The following is a 22,613-nucleotide window of genomic DNA, read 5'->3' on the forward strand; positions in this document are numbered from 1 at the left end:
CATCTCTCAGCTGTCATGTGTCTTGCTTACACTCTTCGTGTATGATTATATTCAAGCTCTCTTATGATAGTAGCTCTCCCATGATGATAACTCTCTTATGATAGTGGCTCTCCCATGATGATGACTCTCTTATGATAGTGGCTCTCCCATGATGATAACTCTTTATGATAGTGGCTCTCCCATGATGATAACTCTTTTATGATAGTGGCTCTCCCATGATGATAACTCTCTTATGATAGTGGCTCTCCCATGATGATAACTCTTTTATGATAGTGGCTCTCCCATGATGATAACTCCCTTTATGATAGTGGCTCTCCCATGATGATAACTCTCTTATGATAGTGGCTCTCCCATGATGATAACTCTTTTATGATAGTGGCTCTCCCATGACGATAACTTATGATAGCTCTCCCATGATAACTCTTTTATGATAGTGGCTCTCCCATGATGATAACTCTCTTATGATAGTGGCTCTCCCATGATGATAACTCTTTTATGATAGTGGCTCTCCCATGATGATAACTCTCTTATGATAGTGGCTCTCCCATGATAACTCTTTTATGATAGTGGCTCTGCCATGATGATAACTCTCTTATGATAGTGGCTCTCCCATGATGATAACTCTTTTATGATAGTGGCTCTCCCATGACGATAATTCTTTTATGATAGTGGCTATGCCATGACAATAACTCTTTTATGATAGTGGCTCTCCCATGATGATAACTCTCTTATGACTCCCATGATAACTCTTTTATGATAGTGGCTCTCCCATGATGATAACTCTCTATGATAGTGGCTCTCCCATGATGACCAAACCTGAAGAGGTTTTAAATTCTTCGAAGAGAGTCGTCCTTGGGGTACATATTATGCATTTTCCAAGCTGAAAATGTCCTGTGACAGTTGTATCAATGTTTTTGAATAAAAGATTGTACAATAAATAAACTCTTTTATTTATTATCGGCCCCACCTCGCGGAGTTACCTCCCGTTAGCATGCGCACCAACTGGAGTAAGCACCTAGGCCCGTATCATCATTCCTTCTGCTGAATACATCAGTGAACAGAATTGCGGGGAGGCGGGAGGCCCTACCCCAAGGGCGACTCTCTTGAAGAATTTAAAACCTCTTCAGGTTTGGTTAATTCTTCTTCATAGAGATCGTCCTTGGGGTACATAATATGCATAAACACAGACTCCCAAAGACCCGGAGGCCAGGGAGGAGGAATTCTGTCCAAGCACACACAAATAGCTATCGTTAATGGGAAAAAATGTAACAGGCGCCATAACACTCACCTGTCACATGTCCCAGTTTAAGCTTCGCGAGAGGCATTATGGGAGGGAACTGACAGGGAGGATTTGTGCTCAAAGGCGACCTCCATATGTTAGCATAGGCAATGCGCACATGAATGCGAATGTAAACAAAGCCCCACCCACCCGCGTGTCGATTAGTGAGCACCGTGGGGAATGTCAAAACAGCTCACAATCGACCTATTACTCCGTGTAGAGAGGCGAAATGTGGGTAGTTAGCTCCCAGTAGCAGACATGTCAATAACACACAGTATTGTACAGTAGCGTCAAACAAAACCAATGAACCAAGACTCACTTGGTCAGGGTGGCAGGACACTGTCCACTGGAGAGAACAGAGCGGCCAAAGCTTCGCCGCGATTACGGGGAATGTGTATCGAGCTGATAATGCCGAATAAGCGTGCTAGGCGGCTCCAAATAGCGGCAGAGCAGATCTCTTCAATGGGGAGTGCGATGCAAAAGCTTTGATGCGGCTACTGCCCTGACCGAGTGAGCCTTCAACCCCTCAGGGGAGGCTTGCCCTTAGCCTGATAAAGCGGCACAAATACGCGAAACTAGCCAGCGAGACAAAGTCTGCTTGCTCGCTGGCACACCAGCCTTCCGCCGCCCGTAACAACAGAACAGCTGGGTACCCCGTGCAGTTCCCTGCGTTAAGTTTGATATAGACTTTGAGGGTCTTCACGGACATCCAGCGGGTGAGTGCTTCGTTGCAGAGGTCCCGATGTGGAAGGCTGGGTAAGAGTGGGAAGTTCGATAGGAGCTGTCACATGGAAGCGTGATCGACCTTCCGGCGATGCGTATCCGGGGCCGAATACTGACCACGATCAGTGTGAAACACAGTCAGCGCCCGGGTCGGACGACATAGCATGTAAATCGCCGACCCTACGCCCAGGCGTTACGCCACCAGAAAAACAGCCTTCCAAGTTAACAACTGAATGGAAATAGCCGATAGGTGTGAGAAAGTTGGACGGACAGCCAATCGAGCACAATTGACAAATCCCAAAGGTGGGCTGGTTAAGCCTGACAGCAGGTCGAACCCGTTCAGCGCCAGCGAAAGCGCTGTATGAGAGGTGCTGCCCCAGAAGAGCACCATCGACAGGGGTGTGAAAAGTGGAAATAGCGGTGGAGTAGCGCGCGAATGGTCGAAGCCGCCAGGCCTTCTTCCAAGCGGGCTTGCAAAAACTCCAATACTCGGACTAAATCCGCAGAGAAAGGGATCTGCAATCCCCTATCTGAACACCAGCGGCATAAGCGGGACCACCTATCCTCATACTGAGCGTTTGCCGAATCCGCCTCGAAGCCAGAATTGTGTCTGCAACTGCTGCAGGAATTCAGCGTGCCTCGAGGCTAGACCTGACAGAGGCCAAGCCACCCACTGAATCCGTGGATTTGGGTGGGAAGCTCCGTTCTGAGTGAGAATGTCGATTCGTAAAGGTAATAGAACAGGAGGCTGAGCCAGAAACCTGAGAATTACGGAAACCAGCTCTGTGACGGCCAAAGCGGTGCCAGTAGCACAAGCAGCCGAGCTGGCTGGGTGGACAGCTGTGAAAGGACCACGGGGAATGAGTGGTAGCGGCGGGGGCATGCCCAGAGCACTTTGCCCGTCAATCCAGCAGGAAGGCGTCGGCAGCCAAGCGCCCTGGGTCGGTGACCGAGAGCAGAACACGGGTGTCTGATTTCGTCCCGCCCGGGCGCAAACAGATCCACCTGGAGCGACCCCGTACAACTGGGAGATAACTCTGAAAATCTGCCTGTCGAGCATCCACTCGTCGCGGGGCCAGGATCGGCGAGGCGGCGTCTGCTCGCACGTTCTCCAGCCCGGGGAGATAAACAGGGAGTACCTGACAATGCGCACTGAGTGGCACCAGAGGAGAAAGTCCCGCCTCCCGGGCGCTGGGGACACCGTGCCGCCCTGCTTCAGGATGTGCGACATGGCGTCTGGTTGTCCAACTGAAGGCGGACTACCTGGCCCTGGACATGCTCTCTGAAGGCTCGAAAACCAACGCACAGCTCTCAGTTCCAACACGTTGATGTGAAGGTGGGCCCGACCCGGACCAGAGTCGGACACCGACAGACTGCCCAGAACACCCCAGCCCGTGAGGGCGCGCCGGTCTGAACTGTGAGAGCTGGCGTCCGGGATTTCAAGGGGACCCCCTGGTGAGATTCCGACATTGGTCCACCACTGAAGGTGAGGTGTCAACCACCCGGGGACTGTGAGACTGCGCTCCAGGTCCTCCGAGTGAGCCCACAGACTTCGCCAAAGCTTGCTGTATAGAGAGCATCCTCAGCAGCGCCCGCCACACTACAGAGATCGTCGCCGCCATATGGCCCAGTAGGCGGAGCCAAGTCCGTGCTGGTGCCTGGGGCTGGGAGAGAGCGAAGACACCATCTCCCGAACTCTGGTGATCGGTCGGGCGACAAAGGAAACTAGATCCTTGTGCGTTTGGAACCTGGCGCCCGAGAAAAACCAAGTCCTGGGTGGGTACCAGGTCGGATTTCTTGAGGTTGATGATCCACCCCAGTCGAACTAGAATGTCTATCACTGTGTGAGTAGCATCTAGGCTCGCTGGCTGTGTTAGTGCTCCGAGCAACCAGTCGTCGAGGTAAGGGTAACAAGCGCCTTCCTTGCGGCGGCGGCGAGGGTAGCGGGACTAACATGAGCTTGGTGAACACCCTTGGGGCAGTCGATATGCGAAGGGAGCACCCTGAATTGGTAACACATCCGTCGTAAAGAGAACCCGAAGGTACTGCTTGAGCGATGGATGTATGGGCACATCTGAATCGCATCCTTTAGGTCGATTGGCGTGAGCCAATCGCCGGGCTGAACAGATGAGATCACCCGGCGCAGTGTCTCCATCTTGAAGGATGGTACTTCTAGCATCGCGGTTCAACCCCTTGAGGTTGAGAATGGGGCCGGAACCGCCGTCTTTCTTCCGGGACGAGGAAGTGCGTGGAGTAAAATCCGCCTGTTCCTCTCCCGGTGGAATGCGCGCTCGATTGCGGACTTGTCCAGCAGAGCCTGAACCGTCGCGCAATATGTCGCCCTTGCCTGACATGGCGGCACGGAGTGCGGCGTATGCGGTGAAGTCGAGGCGGACCACCGCTTCCACAGTGGTAAATGGCCTACACTGATGGTGGACAGCACCCAAGTGTTTTGTGTAGCCTTCTCCCATTCCGGCAGGAATAGAGAAGCTGACCTCCCACTGGGGCGTCGGGTAGGCGGCGTCGCGTCGTCCGAGTAAGCGGAGCTGACTGACTGGGCGTGACACCGCGGCTTGAGCGACAGCCTGATGGGTTAGCGGGAGGGTGGGGCAGACCTCTCCAGCGCCAGCAAAGGCTGGGAGCTAGTCGAGGACTGCTCCTTGCCCTTACCCTTGGCGGACCTGTGCCTCCGCTTACCTGCCAAGCGGCGAAGCCAGCCAGCGGACTTCGGGTGTAGGCTGCACCCCAGCGGAGGAAGGTGGAGGAGCGGGAGGCCGAGGGCGAGACACCCAGCGGGTGCTCCAACAAGGCCTTAGAGTCCTTGAAGGAGGTAGCTGCAGCGGCAGCCTCCCGAATGACCTGCTGTGCCCCTGGAAGAGGGTGGCTCCCAGGCGGAAGGGAGGGCCAGCAAGGTCTGCTGTGTCGCTGCCGAGTAGCGAGGCGTCGACAGCCACAGCTTGCGCATCCCCATGACTGCGCACATCACCGTCGGCGCAGCGGACCGCAAAAGTGCAGCGCGAGTGGGCCTGTACTTCAGATAGCTGGCGGAGTAGCCACGACATGCGGTGAAAGCGTCACCAGCATGCCCCTCCGCTTCCAGGGCCGACCTCTGAATCGAGGAGAGGTAGGCCTCATGGACCACCACCCTGACCTGCTGCATAGCGTTCCTGTAAACCTCCTCGTAGAGTGCGTGCATGCATGCTGCAGAAGCGCCAGCGAGGGAGCAAGCGGTGGAGTCACTGCGCCCTTGCCGAGCAGCGGAGCTGCTCGGAGGAAGCCGAGCCTCCCCAAAGGCGACTGAAGTGAAAACACACTCATCCACGATAGGTACCACGAACAGGGAATCCTCCCCAAGCTGGTATCTCCGGACAAGCTCCGGCAAGTCAAAGCGGAGGCGAGAACCAGACAAGAGGGATCGACCGTCCTGGACTAGCGATGGAAGAATGCGGAGCTGCGTCTGCGTAGGCTGCCTAGGGGCAAGCGCCTGCGCCTGGCAAAGCGGAACTCAGCCGAGTCGAGCTGCTAACAGGCACAGCGGCCTGGGGTAGGTACTTTCGGCAATCCTTTGCCTGACCTCCCGCAGAGCGAAGAAGAGAAGCGGAAGGCACCCTCCTGCTCCTCGACCTCCCCAGTATCCATCGACTTCGGCGCCCGAGCCGAGTCTGAGGCTGGAGTCTCCCTCGCGAAGAAGGACCCGAACCCCGACCCGGTGGGCGGCCTAGCACTAGGAACAACAGAGAGGGAGGAGCAGACAGAGTGCCCCGCGTCAGTGCCTGCAGGCGTGCACGGACCCCGGTCCCGAGACGCTGGAGGCATACCAGGCAGAACTGGTGCCTCCCGCTCTCATGGGGGGGGGGAGGCGCGGGGATCGGAACCCCAGGAATCATCAGCGGTCCCTCGCCAGCTCCGAGAGGGGACTGGGAGCACCTCCCTCTCGGGGCAGCCGAGGCGTCCGGACCCGAAGCCAGAGGCAACGGGTCGACAGACGCCTCAAGGCCTAGGGATCGAGCGGGCTCGGCGATCCCCAAGACTCTCCGCCCCCGCGCTCAGAGTGGGCGAGGAACTCCTGCGGAGTCCTCCAACCGACTCATGAGCGAGGGACCTCATCGCCGAGTCTGCGTGCTGCTGAAACATCTGTGTGATTAAAGTCATGTCAAAGCCGCTACCAGGGGCGGGAGCAGGGGACTGGCTCACGGGATTTTTCCCTTTAGACTTTTTTAGCCTTAGGCGGGGGACCTGGGTAAGTTCCCCTCCGCCTCCCGCATCTCTCTATAAAGAGAGTATCGGCAGCCCTCGCTTCTGAGCCGGGGGAAAACCCCATACAAATTTCACAGGTTTCGGCCTCATGGCGGTCTTCTCTAGGCAGACAATACATTTGTCGTGCCTGTCGGCCCGTGGAATACTTTGTCCACAGACCGAACAGGAGAAAGCGCCTGAAAGCAAACGCGCAAGCATGTAGCTAGCGGCGGACCAGCAGCATATATACCGCGTAGAAAACATTGAAAATACGTGAAGGCTACCGCGGGAAGAAATAGTTGGTTCAATGCGCAATATTACAACCGCGTGGCGCTAAACTTCCCGCCATGGCAGAGCAACATGTGCGTAAACCACGCGGGAAAGTTAAGCGTAAAATAATTAATACAAAGTCACAATTATGAAACAACCGACCGCAAAGCTTTACTGTTCCTTTTGCAAAGGTAATAAAGACCATACATACAGGTGGTGTTCCAGACATTATTCTTTTTCGTTCTGAAAAGGTCAGCTCTGCTCGACACATGCGTCTGTTAGGGGCAGTGACAGCAGAAGGAATGATGATACGGGCCTAGGTGCTTACCCAGTTGGTGCGCATGCGCAACGGGAGGTAACTCCGTGAGGTGGGGGCCGTATAATAAATAAAAGAGTTTATTTATTGTACAATCTTTTTATTCAAAAAACATTGATACAACTGTCACAGGACATTTTCAGCTTGGAAAATGCATAATATGTACCCCAAGGACGATCTCTATGAACATGATGTGAAAGTGTTTACCAAATTAACTTGATCAAAACTGTATAACATTTCCTCGTGATAGTCTACAATATTCTACAAATACTTGTAATTGCAAATAAGTTTGAGAGTCTGCTACACCAAACTCTTCCTTCAGCAAAACTTTTGACAAGCTTTTAGTCAAATCATGACTTGAAAGTACTGGAGCAAAATATACTTGGAGCAAAATATACTTGCAGCAAAATAAACTTGCACCAAAACTGGTGACAGATATAATCAGGAACCAGCCCATGAGTGTTGCTGCACATTCTTCTCCACATATTTTATCATACTTACTAGTATACGAAAATCAAGCACTTAAAAGCATTCAGAAGAAAAGTGTTGGCGTCCAAAATTCAAGAGCTACAGTCAGCCTGAATGCCCAGTTTAAAACAGATTGTGACCACATGTTGACCGGTACTTACAGATCATGATGATGGTAGCCATGAGGTCCTCGATGTCGATGATAGGTTTGGACATGGCTCGGAGTTCCGCCAGCTTGTCAATGTTCATGTTCTGCACGACCTTCTTGGTGTCAGCCACAATAGCAATAGCCTTGTATACAGCTCTCTCATGGGCCACTTGGTACTCGGGCAGCAGCTGAAACACAGGCACACGTACATGTCTACAGGGGTCATATCATTGTAAACTAGTTAGTGCTTGCAGATAATGTTTCAACTGAAGCATGGAATCAAAGAACAGTCAGTGCTTACAAGCAATGTTTCAACTGAATAGTCATTTTTTATGAAATATTACATTTTCAGTTCATGTCACTGTCTTCAGGGTACCCGGGGCCGTGGGGTAGCCTGGTGGTTTAAACAGTTCGCTCGTCACGCTGAAGACCCGGGTTGGAATCCCCACTTGGGTAAAATGTGTGAAGCCCATTTCTGGTGTCCCCCGCCAATGATGTTGCTGGAATACTGCTAAAAAGCAGTGTCAAGAACAGTCAGTGCTTAGAAGCAATGTTTCACAACTGCTAAAAGTTAAAACCAAACTCAGTCAGTCTTCAGGGTACCCACCTTCTTGAGTTTGTGAATCTTCTCCAGCTGGTTCTTCACCACCTTGATCTGTTGCTCAGTGATGGCTGTGTCCTGCCCAATCTGCGACAAGATCTTGATTGTGCCCTGGAAACATATCAGTCTTTATCACACTGTTGTCAATACCATTCACACAGCTTGCCATCATTAAAACCCGTGAAGGTCCGGGTTAGAATTGATCTTCAGTAACCCATGCTTGTTGTACGAGATGACTAACAGGATCGGGTGGTCAGGCTCGCTGACTTGGTTGACACATGTCATCGGTTCCCAATTGCGTAGATCGATGCTCATGCTGTTGATCACTGGATTGTCTGGTCCAGACTCAATTATTTACAGACCGCCGCCATATAGCTGCAATATTGCTGAGTGTGGCGTAAAACTAAGCTCACGCACACTAATATTCTGGGGGTCCTTACATACAATGTACATGGTTCCTTAACACACAAGCATGTCAACTCACAGCCTTGCGTTCAGTGAGCACCACCATCTCATGCTCCAGCTGCTTCTTCAATTTGATGGCCACTTCGTTCTCCCGCCGGATCTGCTGCAGAGTCTGGGTGACGGCCATCTGGATCTCATTCACATCGCTGTATCGACTGCATGTCAGCGAGATGAACCTGCAGCACATCATGTGTACTCTAAGTCTCTGACAGACTGCATCTTTATAACTAATGACCCAGGGCCCGTTCCACAAAACGCTTGATGCTACAACAGTCGTACAGCAATGTTAAATTATGAGAGTAACAATCACTTTAGCACAGTGATCGCTTTGTGGAAGAGACAGTCTCCCTACATGTTACATTTAATGACCCAGGGCCCGTTCCACAAAACGCTTGATGCCGAAACAGTAGTATGACAATGTTAAATTATGAGAGTTACGATCACTTTAGCACAGTGATCGCTTTGTGGAAGAGACCCAGAGTCTCCCTACATATCATATACTTTCTGTCAACTACACTTCATTTCGAGGCATGAGCATATGCAATAGAATAGTGACTGCTGTGAATAATGTGGACCAAAGTTGTAAATATCGGGACACAAGATTTCACTGCAGTTAATATAAACATTCTTTTTTGACATTTTTAGGAAAAGTAATAAACTAGATTGCTAACATAAGTCCAGATATGCAAAGTATATCTGTTTTATTACGAGATGGTGTAACAACAGGATTAAGATGCATAGATATGTTGACGCTCTATTTCAGATGATGATTTCACGATGAAATGTAGGTTGATGGTTCAGCTTATCTACGGAACATACCATTTTGATACTTATTTTAAGGGTCCAGTTAGGACCTCGGCTTAGCCATGAGATCGGCTTAGTTACGGTCATATACAGTATGTAGTGGCCATTAAAACTGAACAGGATTCAAACCACAACCTTCTGATCCAAGATGGACACTTAGATCAAAGAAGTCAAGGCAAGTATGATATCTGTGGGATGGCATTACACATTTCTACATACTCCTTGTCAACAGAAGGCATGTCCTTGGCCATATGGTACAATGCTGAGGCTCATTTTACTCAAATTTGACATGAAAGTGATCAGCTCTACAAAGTGCACTTTGTCTTGTGACATACCTTTCAACAAACTTCTCGTACGAGGTGTTGGTGATGTGTCCGTACTCCCCTGAGTCCCTCTCCTGCCCGTCCTGTTGCCGCAGCACGAGATGCATGGAGGCTAACATGTGAGCGATGTTCTCACGCTGGACATCCGACATCCACTCAACACCTACACATACAAACGTGCTGCTTAATGTTGCTTAAACAATGGGAATAGTATTTTGAGTCACAAATATTTTCTGGTTTTACAAAGCAGACTACTTTCAATTTCGCAAAAGAAGGCAATTACTAATGTTTCCATTTGAATTTATATGATTCCATGAAATGGTTTGCATCTTTTAATCACAGGGATGGCACCAGGAAAATCTAGTTTCAGCTGAAAACTTAATATTGTGTCATTGAATGGGGGTTTCAGGGGGCGGTCAATTCACAGAATTGATCAATTTGAAATATAATTAGCGGAAATCTGTGGATCAGCGGAAAATTGCTTTAACTGTAATCATAAATTATTATTAATCCTCACTTTGCCACTTGACACACAGAAAGGTATGACCAGTAAAATCATTTGGCTTTGTCCCTGTGCTGCTAAGTTTCTACTGAGCCACTCAAAAATTACAACAGGCCTCTGATTCAATCACTTATCAAATAAAATGTTTTCGAAATCAATGTATTTTTTTCCCGACATATTTGATGTAACAATATTCAAGCTATATGACAGATGTCTGTAAATATTCAAGTGACAATTTGAGCAACAACCCTACCTGTAACTGTATGACATCCAAAATTTGTGAGCCTCACCACCTTATGATAAAGGTAGCCTCATGCATCAAACATATTCTAACCCATTCTCACCCAGAGACTTCACTAGAACAGGGCGGTGGGGTAGCCTAATGGTTAAAGCGTTGGCTCATCACGCCTAAGACCCGGGTTCGAATCCCCACATGGGCACAATGTGTGAAGCCCATTTCTGGTGTCCCCCGCCGTGATGTTGCTGGAATATTGCTAAAAGCGGCGTAAAACCAAACTCAGTCAGTCAGTCACTAGAACAATTGAGCGAGCGAGTGTAGTTTTACACCACACTCACCAATATTCCAGCTATATGGCAGCAGTCTGTGAATAATCAAGTCTGGACCAGACAATCCTGAGATCAACAGCATGAGCATCGATCTCGCAATTGGGATACGATGACATGTGTCAACCAAGTCAGCAAACCTGACCACCTGATCCTGTTAGTCGTCTCGTACGGCAAGCATGGATTACTGAAGATCAGTTCTAACCTGGATCTTCATAGGTCACTAGAACAATGTTTCCCTGGTAAAATAATGTACTGACTGAACAATATATGGTTTCATTTCAAGATTCTCTATGTGTGTCTCTACCAATGAAGGATTACCCCTGCACAAGACAACAGTTAGACTCAAAAACAGTGAACTACCTGCGAGATGATAGAAGGCGTGTTCCACCAGCTGGGACTTGCTCCAGTGAGGAAACCAGATCAGGTTCATGTTCTTGGTGAATGCTGGATACTCCCGACAACGGTGCTGGAACTTCTGTCCCCCGCGGCCGGCGATCAAACACACACGGAAGTTGTTCCTCACAGTCCTGCCAAAGACGTCACACAAGTGCTATTATAATTATACCATGCCATTATGATGTTAAATAATGCCATCTTGATTTAACCCCGTAATTTGTGAAACTAACTGCCATCATGATGCTAACCATGCCATTATGATATTAACCATTCCATTATGATATTAACCATGCCATTATGATGTTAACCATGCCATTATGATATTAACCATGCCATTATGATATTAACCATTCCATTATGATATTAACCATGCCATTATGATATTAACCATGCCATTATGATATTAACCATGCCATTATGATATTAACCATGCCATTATGATATTAACCATGCCATTATGATATTAACCATGCCATTATGATATTAACCATGCCATGCCATTATATTAACCATGCCATTATGATATGCCACCCGCCCATATCATATTAACCGTGCCATTATGATGTTAACCATTAACCATGTCATTATGATATTAACCATGCCATTATGATATTAACCATGTCATTATGATATTAACCATTCCATTATGATATTAACCATTCCATTATGATACCATTCCATGCCATTATGATATTAACCATGTCATTATGATATTAACCATGCCATTATGATATTAACCACGCCATTATGATATTAACCATTCCATTATGATAATAACCATGCCATTATGATATTAACCATTCCATTATGATATTAACCATGCCATTATGATATTAACCATGCCATTATGATATTAACCACGCCATTATGATATTAACCATTCCATTATGATATTAACCATTCCATTATGATATTAATCACGCCATTATGATATTAACCATGCCATTATGATATTATTTTCCTTCAACTTGATGTCAAATTTTCACTTGACTCAGAATTGCCAATTAGTCATTGTGTCTAAACCCATCCAAGCTAGATGAACCTACAGACAAGCAGTCTCTGTTTCATGATAAAAATGAATAACAACACAAATATTGTGTTAGATATGGTTTGTATGTTTACTGTTTAGTGCAGCACTCAGCAATATTCCAGCTTCAGGGGGCATCCAGAGCGGGGATGCGCAACCCCCTTATCCTCCCAAACAATATTCCTTGAGGAGCATTTCCCCCTAACCTATGGACTTCATGATTTATGTGCACCCCCTTTTCTCCAGAATCCTGGATCCGCCCCTGAGCTATATGATGGCAGTCTGTAAATAACTGAGTCTGGACCAGACAATCCAGTGACTGACATCATGAGCATCTATCTATACAGTTGGGATATGAGGTGAGGTGAGGTGAGGTGAAATTGGGTTTAACGTCGTGCTTGAGAATATTTCGCTCATATGACGACGTGCATGCGTGTGTATGTGTATGTGCAGCTGCTTGTACTAGCCCAGACTGAAGCTGGTTTTATAGTGTTAGCCCACTGAGATACCATGCCGCAGTGAAGCATGAATACCCCACTCAGACACATTATACTGACTCCGGGCCGACCAGTCCTTGTTGTACCCATTAATGCCAAGCGCCAGGCAGGGACCAACAAGTACCATATTTTAACGTCTTTTGGTATGACGCGGTCGGGGATCGCACCCGCGACCTTCCGCTCTCTGTGCGGATGCTCTAACCACTACACCATGTAGGCGGTCAGTTGGGATATGATGACATGTATCAACAAGATCATGGAGTCTGACCACCCGATCCCCTTAGCCGCCTCTTACGAAAAGCACAGGATCTTCATGGGTGTGCTAGAAATGGATATGAGTGTTGAGTGTGTTTACCTGAGGAAGAAGTTCCAGGCCACATCTCTCGTGTATGTAAGTCCTGCCTGGGTCACCTCAGTCCTGATGGAGTTGATAATGGTGGTTTGTTCCTCATAGGAGAACAGATGTGTGATAGAGCCAGACACGATGAACTCTATGAGGAAAACGATGAAGTCTTCATCCAGCAGTTCCTCTTCGTGGAGCAGCAGAAGAATCTTCTCTCCCTAGGGAACATAAAGGTGGAACGAGTGAACAATGAGAAGCGCTGCATGAGGAGTGAGTAGGTGAGGTGAGGTGAAATTTGGTTTAACGTCGTGCTTGAGAATATTTCGCTCATATGACAACGTGCATGCGTGTGTATGTGTATGTGCGGCTGCTTGTACTAGCCCAGACTTAAGCTGGTTTTATAGTGCTAGCCCAATGAGATACCATGCCGCAGTGAAGCATGAATACCCCCACTCAGACACATTATACAGACTCCGGGCCGACCAGTCCTTGTTGTACCCATTAATGCTGAGCGCCAGGCAGGGACCAACAAGTACCATATTTTAACGTCTTTTGGTATGACGCTATCGGGGATCGAACCCGCGACCTTCCGCTCTCCGGGCGGACGCTCTAACCACTACACCATGGAGGCGGTCAGGAGTGAGTAGGAGCCAGTGAGTGAACAGTGAGACGGGAGTCTGAGGAGTGATACGGGAATCTGAGGAGTGATACTGAGGAGTGATACAGAGTCTGAGGAGTGATACGGGAGTCTGAGGAGTGATGTGGTAGTCTGAGGAGTGATACCGGTGTCTGAGGAGTGATGTGGGTTGGCGGGTCAAAGGGTGATTGTGTATGGTGAGTGAGTGAGTGGTGAGTGAGTGAGTGAGTGAGTGAGTGAGTGAGTGAGTGAGTGAGTGAGTGAGTGAGTGAGTGAGCGGGGTTTCTTTTGCATTTAGCAACTGTGTAGCCATATGATGGTGATGGAACAGGCCTCAAACACTGACAAGCAAATATTTTATTTATTACACAATGCAGCACCTAAAGAAAGTATACCAACAGCTGCCAGTATGTAGACTTTGGTTGACAGGTGCTTTGAAAAGTATTTCAGTTATATAAAGGCATGTCGCTTTGGGAAGAAAGCTTTTAGAGAAGTATATTCAAATTGTTAGTAATTGCCAAATATTCTGTGTGTGAACTACCTTGGCTCCAGCCCTGGTGTAGCCATGGACCAGGTCAGCCTTGAACTGCTCCATCTTGTACTCTGTGGCTCCAGACAGAGGGCTGGGATTGATCTGGTAGATGGTGTAGTTGCACAGGTTGGCCGCCAGCTTCACGATGATGGTACATCGTCCTGGGCAGCCCTCCGAAACCAGCACTGTGTTGGCTCCTTCGTGGGGGGAGGCGATGGTCCGTGCTAGGCGACACACCTGTTCTATGACAGTCTGAAGGGAAACACAAACAGCTTGTTATGATGAATAACCTGTTGGAAGTGCCATCTTGAATACATCAAACATATAGAATGGATTTTGGGTGAAGTGAGGTGAAATGGGGTTTAATGTCGTTCTTAAGAATATTTCACTCATATGACTAGGTACATGTGTATGTGTGGCTGCTTGTACTAGCCCAGACTTAAGCTGGTTCACTGAGATACCATGAAGCAGTTAAGCATGAATACCCCACTCAGACACATTATACTGACTCCAAGCCGACCAGTCCTTGTTGTACCCATTAATGTCGAGCGCCAGGCAGGGACCAACAAGTACCATATTTGGTATGATGTGGCCGGGGATCGAACCTGCGACCTTCCGCTCTCTGGGCAGGTGCTCTAACCACTATACCACGGAGGCAGTGAATGGATTTGGGAAGAGGGAAAGTGTGTATCTGATACAACATGGCTGATTTTATACAAGGTCAACTTTATCTAAAGGTGCTCATTTGGCTGTTACAGCATAGCTCACCTTGTACAAGACAAGCATCCACCAGGGATGTATAGTACAACATAGCTCACTTCATACAAGAGAAGTTTGATTTGGCTGTGTATAATACTTGATACAATATAGCTCACCTTATACAAAGCCATATTGATCTGGGGGTCTGTAACTTGCCTTATACAACATAGCTCATCTTATAGAGGTCAGTTTGATCCTTTGGTGTATATTACCAGATGCAACATAGCTCACCTTACACAAGGTCAGCTTGATCTAGGGATGTTTAATACAACATAGCTCACCTTACACAAGGTGAGCTTGATCTAGGGATGTTTAATACAACATAGCTCACCTTACACAAGGTCAGCTTGATCTAGGGATGTTTAATACAACATAGCTCACCTTATACAAGGTCAGCTTGATCAAGAGATGTTTAATACCACATAGCTCACCTTATACAAGGTCAGCTTGATCAGGGCCCACTTGCACAGAACGATCTTAGCGCTACAATAATTGTAAATCCTTAAGATCGCGATCTTAGGCTTCGGTTACAATCGCCATCTACTTGCACAAAGCAATTGTAGGCTAAGATTATTGTAAGTTACAATCGAAACTTACAATTGGTCCGGACCAATTGTAAGGAGCTAAGATCATTTTAGAAATGGCATTCAAATTAGTGTCTGTTTCACGCAAATAATCAGCTTTACGTTTGGAGATTGCAATTATATTGCATGAAACTGTGTGGTTCTACTCGACATTTCAACAACACGGAGAATGCACAACTGATTTAACGCCGGATACATTTTTTATTTACTGTAGTGAAACACATAACTATCAGTCGATATCACATAGTACTATTCCCACCGATTCAATGTTGGAATAAGTGTGAACCAACATACCTTCTTGATAATCAAGGAAAGGATAATAGCGAGAATGGTGTCCGTCACGATTAACAATGGCCGTGACCTTTTCATTAACTCAAGAGCAGATAATTTGACTTTATCGCTAAGATGGGAGTGGTTTCCCTTGGCATATGCCGTTGCCGTAGTCTGTCATGCCCAATTGCAGAGCTCAACATACTGATATCTCTTTTCTGTCATGGAGTGATTTTGACTTAGTTTATCATTAAAGTAATCTACAATTAGATACAAGTTAACGTGCAAAATCAAGTTTCTTTCTCATCCATAAATCTAAATTTGATTATGCAATTTAAATATATACAAGTAGTCATCAAATAGGGATATACACATGATGGGGTATTAAAATTTTCTGTTTCAAGAATTTCACTTTAAGAAAATATTAATCAACGCTAATAGGGTTAAATATTTAATATACTGTGAATAACGTGATTTAATAACTACTCTCTTGAAATATTATTTAATGCACGTAATTCCCTGCCAAGCATTCTTTACAACACTTCTGTAGCCATTGTTTTATTGTATTTTATTCTAGGTTATATTTAGGATTTTACCCTCCCTCCCCCAACAGCTGTGTATTAAACAACGTCTCATTGACAACCATTGGCAAATCATACATTTAGGTGTTATATCATAGGAAATACTGTTTATATTTGTTATTTTAAGTTCCATAATTAAGTCACTAAATCTAGATCCAAATTTATTCATGTATTTTTCAGTATTTCAGTATTTTCATAAAACATGGGTAGGTATTTCTGTGGTTGCAATATCACATTCTCAGTTCATAAATCAAGACAGTTAGAATGTAGAAAAATATATGCTATCGTCCATGAATCGGTTCCTTCTAAGATTTCTCGGACTTTTCTTGAAAATTATGCAAGGTGCGATTGAGGGAGGTATGTATTGTGTGCTGGGACCAGTATCACTTTTTATTTGCGCAGCATGTTATGCGCACTTTGAGACAACTGTAGACGGGAGTCGAGTTTAAGAAATTCGTACCACCACCGTTGAAGAGTTCGATCTTAACTAAGATCGCGATCTTAAATACACGCCGTCTTACAATCGCTCTAAGATCGGCTTTGTGCAAGTGGATTAGGGCAATTGTATGGTGATTGTAAAGTTGATTGTAAGGCCCTAAGATTGATTGTAACTAAGATTGCTCTGTGCAAGTGGGCCCAGGAGATTTTTAATACAACATAGCTCTGGGGGCGGACCTCATACAAGGCCAACCTGATCAAAGGATTTTCAATACAACACAGCTCACCTCATACAATGCCAACCTGATCGAGGGATTTTTAATACAACATAGCTCACCTTATGCAAGGCCAGCTTGATCTAGGGATGTTTAATACAACATAGCTCACCTTATACATGGTCAGCTTGATCTAGGGATGTTTAATACAACATAGCGCTCACCTTACACAATGTCAGCTTGATCTAGGGATGTTTAATACAACATAGCTCACCTTATACAAGGTCAGCTTGATCAAGAGATTTTTAATACAACACAGCTCACCTTATACAAGGCCAACCTGATCGATGGATTTTTAATACAACATAGCTCACCTTATACAAGGCCAGCTTGATCCGGGGGTGTATCTTATTGTACTCCTCAACCCCTCTCTCCATGAGCTCCTTCACCTCCTGTAGGGAGGACATGGGTTTGTACAGGTCAGTCTTGGCATCCTTCTCCGACACGTTGGCGCTGTGGCGCGAGTCTGTCCTGCCCGCCGTCACGATGCCGCTGTCCTGCTCGATCAGGTTGCTGAACATGGGGGGCTTGTTGGAGGTGACCAACTGGATCTGTCCAGGAAAAACAACGAATGACAACAATGCGGACAACTCATGGTAACAACTCCAGTGTAACAGTGTCTTAGGTTCTGTAGTTGTATCCGACATTCCTGAATGGTTCATCTAATCCATCCCTTTCCAAACTTATAATGTAGACATACCTTTCCTGCTGTTCCAGCCTACTGAAAATCCCAACAGTCTAATCTAGGAACATCTCAACAACAACTCAATTTTTCAACAGATTGTCTGGACCACTTTAGACCTACTTGCTGCAATGCAAATTTCAAACTCAGTCATCAATGCTTGGCATGAGCATTACGAAACTACTGGCGACACCACTCACACGAATAAAAGTGCAATATGTTCAGCTAATAAACGTCTGTATATGAACACTGAAAATCCTGAGAGACAACTTGGGTCAGTAGAAAATGCAATATGTTCAGCTAATAAACGTCTGTATTCATATGAACACTGAAAATCCTGAGAGACAACTTGGGTCAGTAGAAAGTGCAATATGTTCAGCTAATAAACGTCTGTATATGAACACTGAAAATCCTGAGAGACAACTTGGGTCAGCAGAAAGTGCAATATGTTCAGCTAATAAACGTCTGTATTCATATGAACACTGAAAATCCTGAGAGACAACTTGGGTCAGCAGAAAGTGCAATATGTTCAGCTAATAAACGTCTGTATTCATATGAACACTGAAAATCCTGAGAGACAACTTGGGTCAGTAGAAAGTGCAATATGTTCAGCTAATAAACGTCTGTAGTCATATGAACACTGAAAATAGTGAGAGACAACTTGGGTCAGTAGAAAGTGCAATATGTTCAGCTAATAAACGTCTGTAGTCATATGAACACTGAAAATAGTGAGAGACAACTTGGGTCAGTAGAAAGTGCAATATGTTCAGCTAATAAACGTCTGTAGTCATATGAATACTGAAAATAGTGAGCGACAACTTGGGTCAGTAGATGGGGATGTTTTTGGTACAGACTGCTATCATTTATTACCTGTTCTTCATTGGTGAACTGTTTCCTCACTGCTGTGGTGAAGGCTTGCTTGAAGCGGCGGAAGTCTACGTCATTGACCATCCGTCGGCCGTAGATCCAGAAACACTCGTGCTGCCACAGGTGGAGGATGTTCTTGCGTGAACAGTCGGGCTGCTGGGACAAACAGATGTTCCTGCAAACAAACACAGGTTTTGTTTGTTTGTTGTTCAATGTCTCACTCAGCAATATATCAGACATATGACAGTGGTTTATAAATAATTGAACCTGGACCAGAAAATCCAATGACTGATATCATGAGCATCAATCAACACAATTAGGATACGATGAAACGTCAGCAAGTCTGACCACCCAATCTTGTTACTTTTTGGGGTGCTGAAGACTAATTCTAACCCACAAACACAGGTGACTACACTTTCAGCTTTCATATATTCCTATAGAAACACAATCTGTATGACTCTAGAGTTGAAGCCCCTGCCAACAGTATACAACTGTAAACAGCAAATTGCCACACATTAGATGACTGAGCCACCACTTGGGTAGAAACTGTAGTTGGCATTTAGTGTCATCACATGGGCGGATCCAGGAATTTTGAGAGGGGTGGGGGTGGGGTGGGGGCGTTGTTTTTTGTTCTTTGTTTTTTTTGAACCCCTGAACCACCCATTGGCTCTGCCAATGCAAAAAAAAAACCTTCAATGTGGTCTTAAGTCATTTTCAAAGGGGTGGTGGGGGTGGGGGTGGTGGTTTGAACCACCTGAACCCCCCCTCTGGATACACCAATGCATCACCAACAGATTAAACCAACTTTTTAATAAATATAGGGATCCAAACTCCAAACAGTTGGTCAAATGGTTGCTGAAATCGGAAGTAGGATAAGAACCATTTGATTCTTACTGGAAATGTTACATTATAGACTTGTATTGAATCATAGACACATCAGACATATTTTAATGACTGACAACTGCATGTTTTTTTCTAACACTAGTAAGATTTGGGCTTACTGAAATAACATATAATAAAATAAGATACATTTGAAAAACTTTCCAATAATTCCATGACCCAAGATGAATACATCATATGATTAATCCATTTTCCTCTAAATCTCCGGCAAAATAAGAATAATGCCTCTCAAATCAGCGTTAACACCCGTATTGTGAGTGTTATTTTAATCTTCAGAACCTAAATAGGGTATTAATAATGACCCCAACTTGTCCCTGAATGCCTTTTTTAAAAAAATGAACACTCCTGACGGGATGCATAATATACTTGAATTGGATGTTCTCTATTGTCAAGAAAAGATCATAATGCAACATAGTTGAAGGAGTTGTGGCAAGAGTACCACATGGCAGCAGGGTTAAAATGGTCCATGTTACCTGAAGATGGTGGACAGATCCCTGGTGGTGAAAATGTAGTGGCATCGAGGAGCTGTAGGGAGGAACATGGTCCTCAGCCTATCCTGGAGTTCCACTGTTACCTTGACGATGAGGCTGACACACGACTTGACTGTATCCTCTAGTCGGGTGCTCTGATGAACCAGAAATACATTAGTGAGTCTGTGTACGAGTATGTGTATGAGTGTGAGTGTGAGTGTAAGTGTGAGTGTAAGTGAGTGTAAGTGTAAGTGTAAGTGTGAGTGTAAATGTGAGTGTGAGTGTAAGTGTAAGTGAGTGTAAGTGTGAGTGTAAGTGTGAGTGTAAGTGTGAGTGTAAGTGTAAGTGTAAGTGAGTGTAAGTAAGTGTGAGTGTGAGTGAATGAGTGAGTGAGTGTGTGTGTGTGTGTGTGTGTGTGTGAGTGTCAGTGTGAGTGTCAGTGTACCAGTTGCTCCGAACAGTGTTTAAGTAATGTCATGATGTACCAGCTTATTGAAATTCTTCAAAGGCATTTAGAAGTTGGTGTAGTAATACAAGACAAATCTTATCACCATTATTCACCTGAAGAAGGGGCAAGAACTAGCCCTGAAACGTTGTGAAAAATAAACCAAGAAGTTTTTATCCATAAGATTTGTCTTGTATTACCAGCTTAATGTCTAGGACAAGCCCTAACTGATGCATGCAGTGTCAGATATTTTACCACTTTGGTAAAACCCATAGAACACTACGTTACATGCAGGTCAACACTACGGAACCCATACCCACCTTGTCGTCGTGGATGCTGCTGCCGTGGTGTGACGAGGACACAATGGAGTCAGGAGTGACGAAGTGTGTGTGTAGGAGAGTAGTGAATATAGTCTGTAGCTCAGTGCTCCTGTACAGACACACGATAGGCAAGTGCTAACACATAGAACTCACAATAGAACTCCAGCAAGACAAGAGAAATCATTCAGCTTCAGAAAGCCATGCAATAATCAGAAACTTACAATGCAGTAAAAGACGGCAGTGATGTGGAATGGAATCCTGTAGTGGTAAGCCCCTAAGTAATAAATTCACCTCAATACAGCTTAGTTCTATATTTTCTCAATTAGTGAAAATCTGACTTGCACCATCTACATAAGAACTGACTGACTGACTGAGTTTAGTTTTACGCCGCTTTTAGCAATATTCCAGCAATATCATGGCGGGGGACACCAGAAATAGTCTTCACACATTGTGCCCATGTGGGGAATCAAACCCGGGTCTTCGGCGTGACAAGCCAACGCTTTAACCACTAGGCTACCCCACCGCCCCATCTACATAAGAATCACCAATTGATTTCCAAGAATAAGAGATGAACATTATGCTTTCAGTTAAGATCTACGCTACCTGTAGATTCAACTATGTTAAAATGAATAGGGAACTAATCATGCACAACGAATCAGAAAGATTAATTTGATTGAAAAATTATCTTCCATGGTCATATGGTCATCAAATCATTGTTTTCAAATCAGAGGTGATTATTATTATTGGAAACCTCTGATTATTTCATTAGAATTGAGAATTGCCTTGATTCATAGGAGAATAAGGATTTGCTTGTGTGAGATAACAATTTTCCTACTAAACCTATTTCCATGCTGTGAATCTATTTGGACAATGCAAAATAACATTGTGCTTATTTGTATGCAATAAAAGAAAATCAAATGCCAAAGCAAGTAAGACAACATCAAATGCTTAGAAAATGTAACGAAAATTAAATTAAACCAATTGTTTGAAACAAAAACTTGAAAACTTGTGGTGACTGGTCTTGACCTAGAACACAGAACCCCTACCCTGGGTATGGACAACCAAATATGGCAAAGTGCCGGAGAAGTCTCTGGCTGAGCTTGGGCACGCTGGCTGTCGTATGGGGGTTGATGGTGGTGACGTAGGTGACGTTCTTCACATAGTGCCAGGCGTGTGATGCTGGGGAGTAGAAGCCGCCATCATCAAGGTGCTCTCGCACCAGCTCCGTGGCCGTCTGGAAGCCGTACTTGTCAACCTGAATACATACAACAGGTGCTTGAATATCTCCAGACATATTTAAGTGTAAGTGGGACTTCTTTGAACAGCATTTTAGGCTATAGACAACTGAAAAAAAGTTAAAGAGGAGCTGGTTTTCTTCGCATGGCCCCAGGTAAATTATTATGACATGACATGCCATATCATATTTGGTTTGGCTTCCTTTGGTTGTTGTTTAATGCCGCACTCTGCAATATTCAGGCTATATGGCGGCAGTCTGTAAATAATCAAGTCTGGACCAGACAATCATGTTACTAACAGCATAATCATCGATCAATGTTATAAATGACAAAATAGGAATGCTTTAACTTCTTTTTAAAGTTATTTATCAAAGCATGGATTTGATGTGTAAGAAATAGTGGTGGTCCGATTAATTGAAATAATCGAAGATTGGTCGCAGTGACTATACGACCAAGCAATCGATCATGTTTTCTCATAATCGAACACAAACAATTCTAGAACACTTGTTTTCATTAACAGTATTTTCACTAGGTTGGTTTTGTCTGTTACATTTCATAAGCACTACAAGCTCATTCCAAGTCATGATTGAATTTATCTTAAAGACTCTAAGAAATTTATGTTCCTCCAGACTAGTCATCCTTTAAAGATGTGA

At 45.4% G+C, this 22,613-nt stretch overlaps 1 protein-coding gene across 1 annotated transcript in view; it reads right to left on the reverse strand.

Annotated features, from left to right (window-relative positions):
• The window catches only part of LOC124262525 (dynein beta chain, ciliary-like), a 172,263-nt gene that overhangs the window by 35,940 nt on the left and 113,710 nt on the right, over positions 1-22,613 (reverse strand). Inside the window, 14 exon segments of the mRNA XM_046697032.1 lie at positions 4,700-4,801; positions 5,577-5,808; positions 7,433-7,628; positions 8,048-8,152; positions 8,526-8,682; positions 9,646-9,796; positions 11,063-11,229; positions 12,978-13,183; positions 14,144-14,386; positions 17,356-17,592; positions 18,594-18,765; positions 19,964-20,115; positions 20,726-20,834; positions 21,772-21,980. Of these exon segments, the coding sequence (XP_046552988.1) occupies positions 4,700-4,801; positions 5,577-5,808; positions 7,433-7,628; positions 8,048-8,152; positions 8,526-8,682; positions 9,646-9,796; positions 11,063-11,229; positions 12,978-13,183; positions 14,144-14,386; positions 17,356-17,592; positions 18,594-18,765; positions 19,964-20,115; positions 20,726-20,834; positions 21,772-21,980 (2,438 nt within the window).

Source organism: Haliotis rubra, unplaced genomic scaffold (assembly GCF_003918875.1).
Source record: "Haliotis rubra isolate DU_JTF1 unplaced genomic scaffold, ASM391887v1 Scf842, whole genome shotgun sequence".
Classification (NCBI taxonomy): domain Eukaryota; kingdom Metazoa; phylum Mollusca; class Gastropoda; order Lepetellida; family Haliotidae; genus Haliotis; species Haliotis rubra.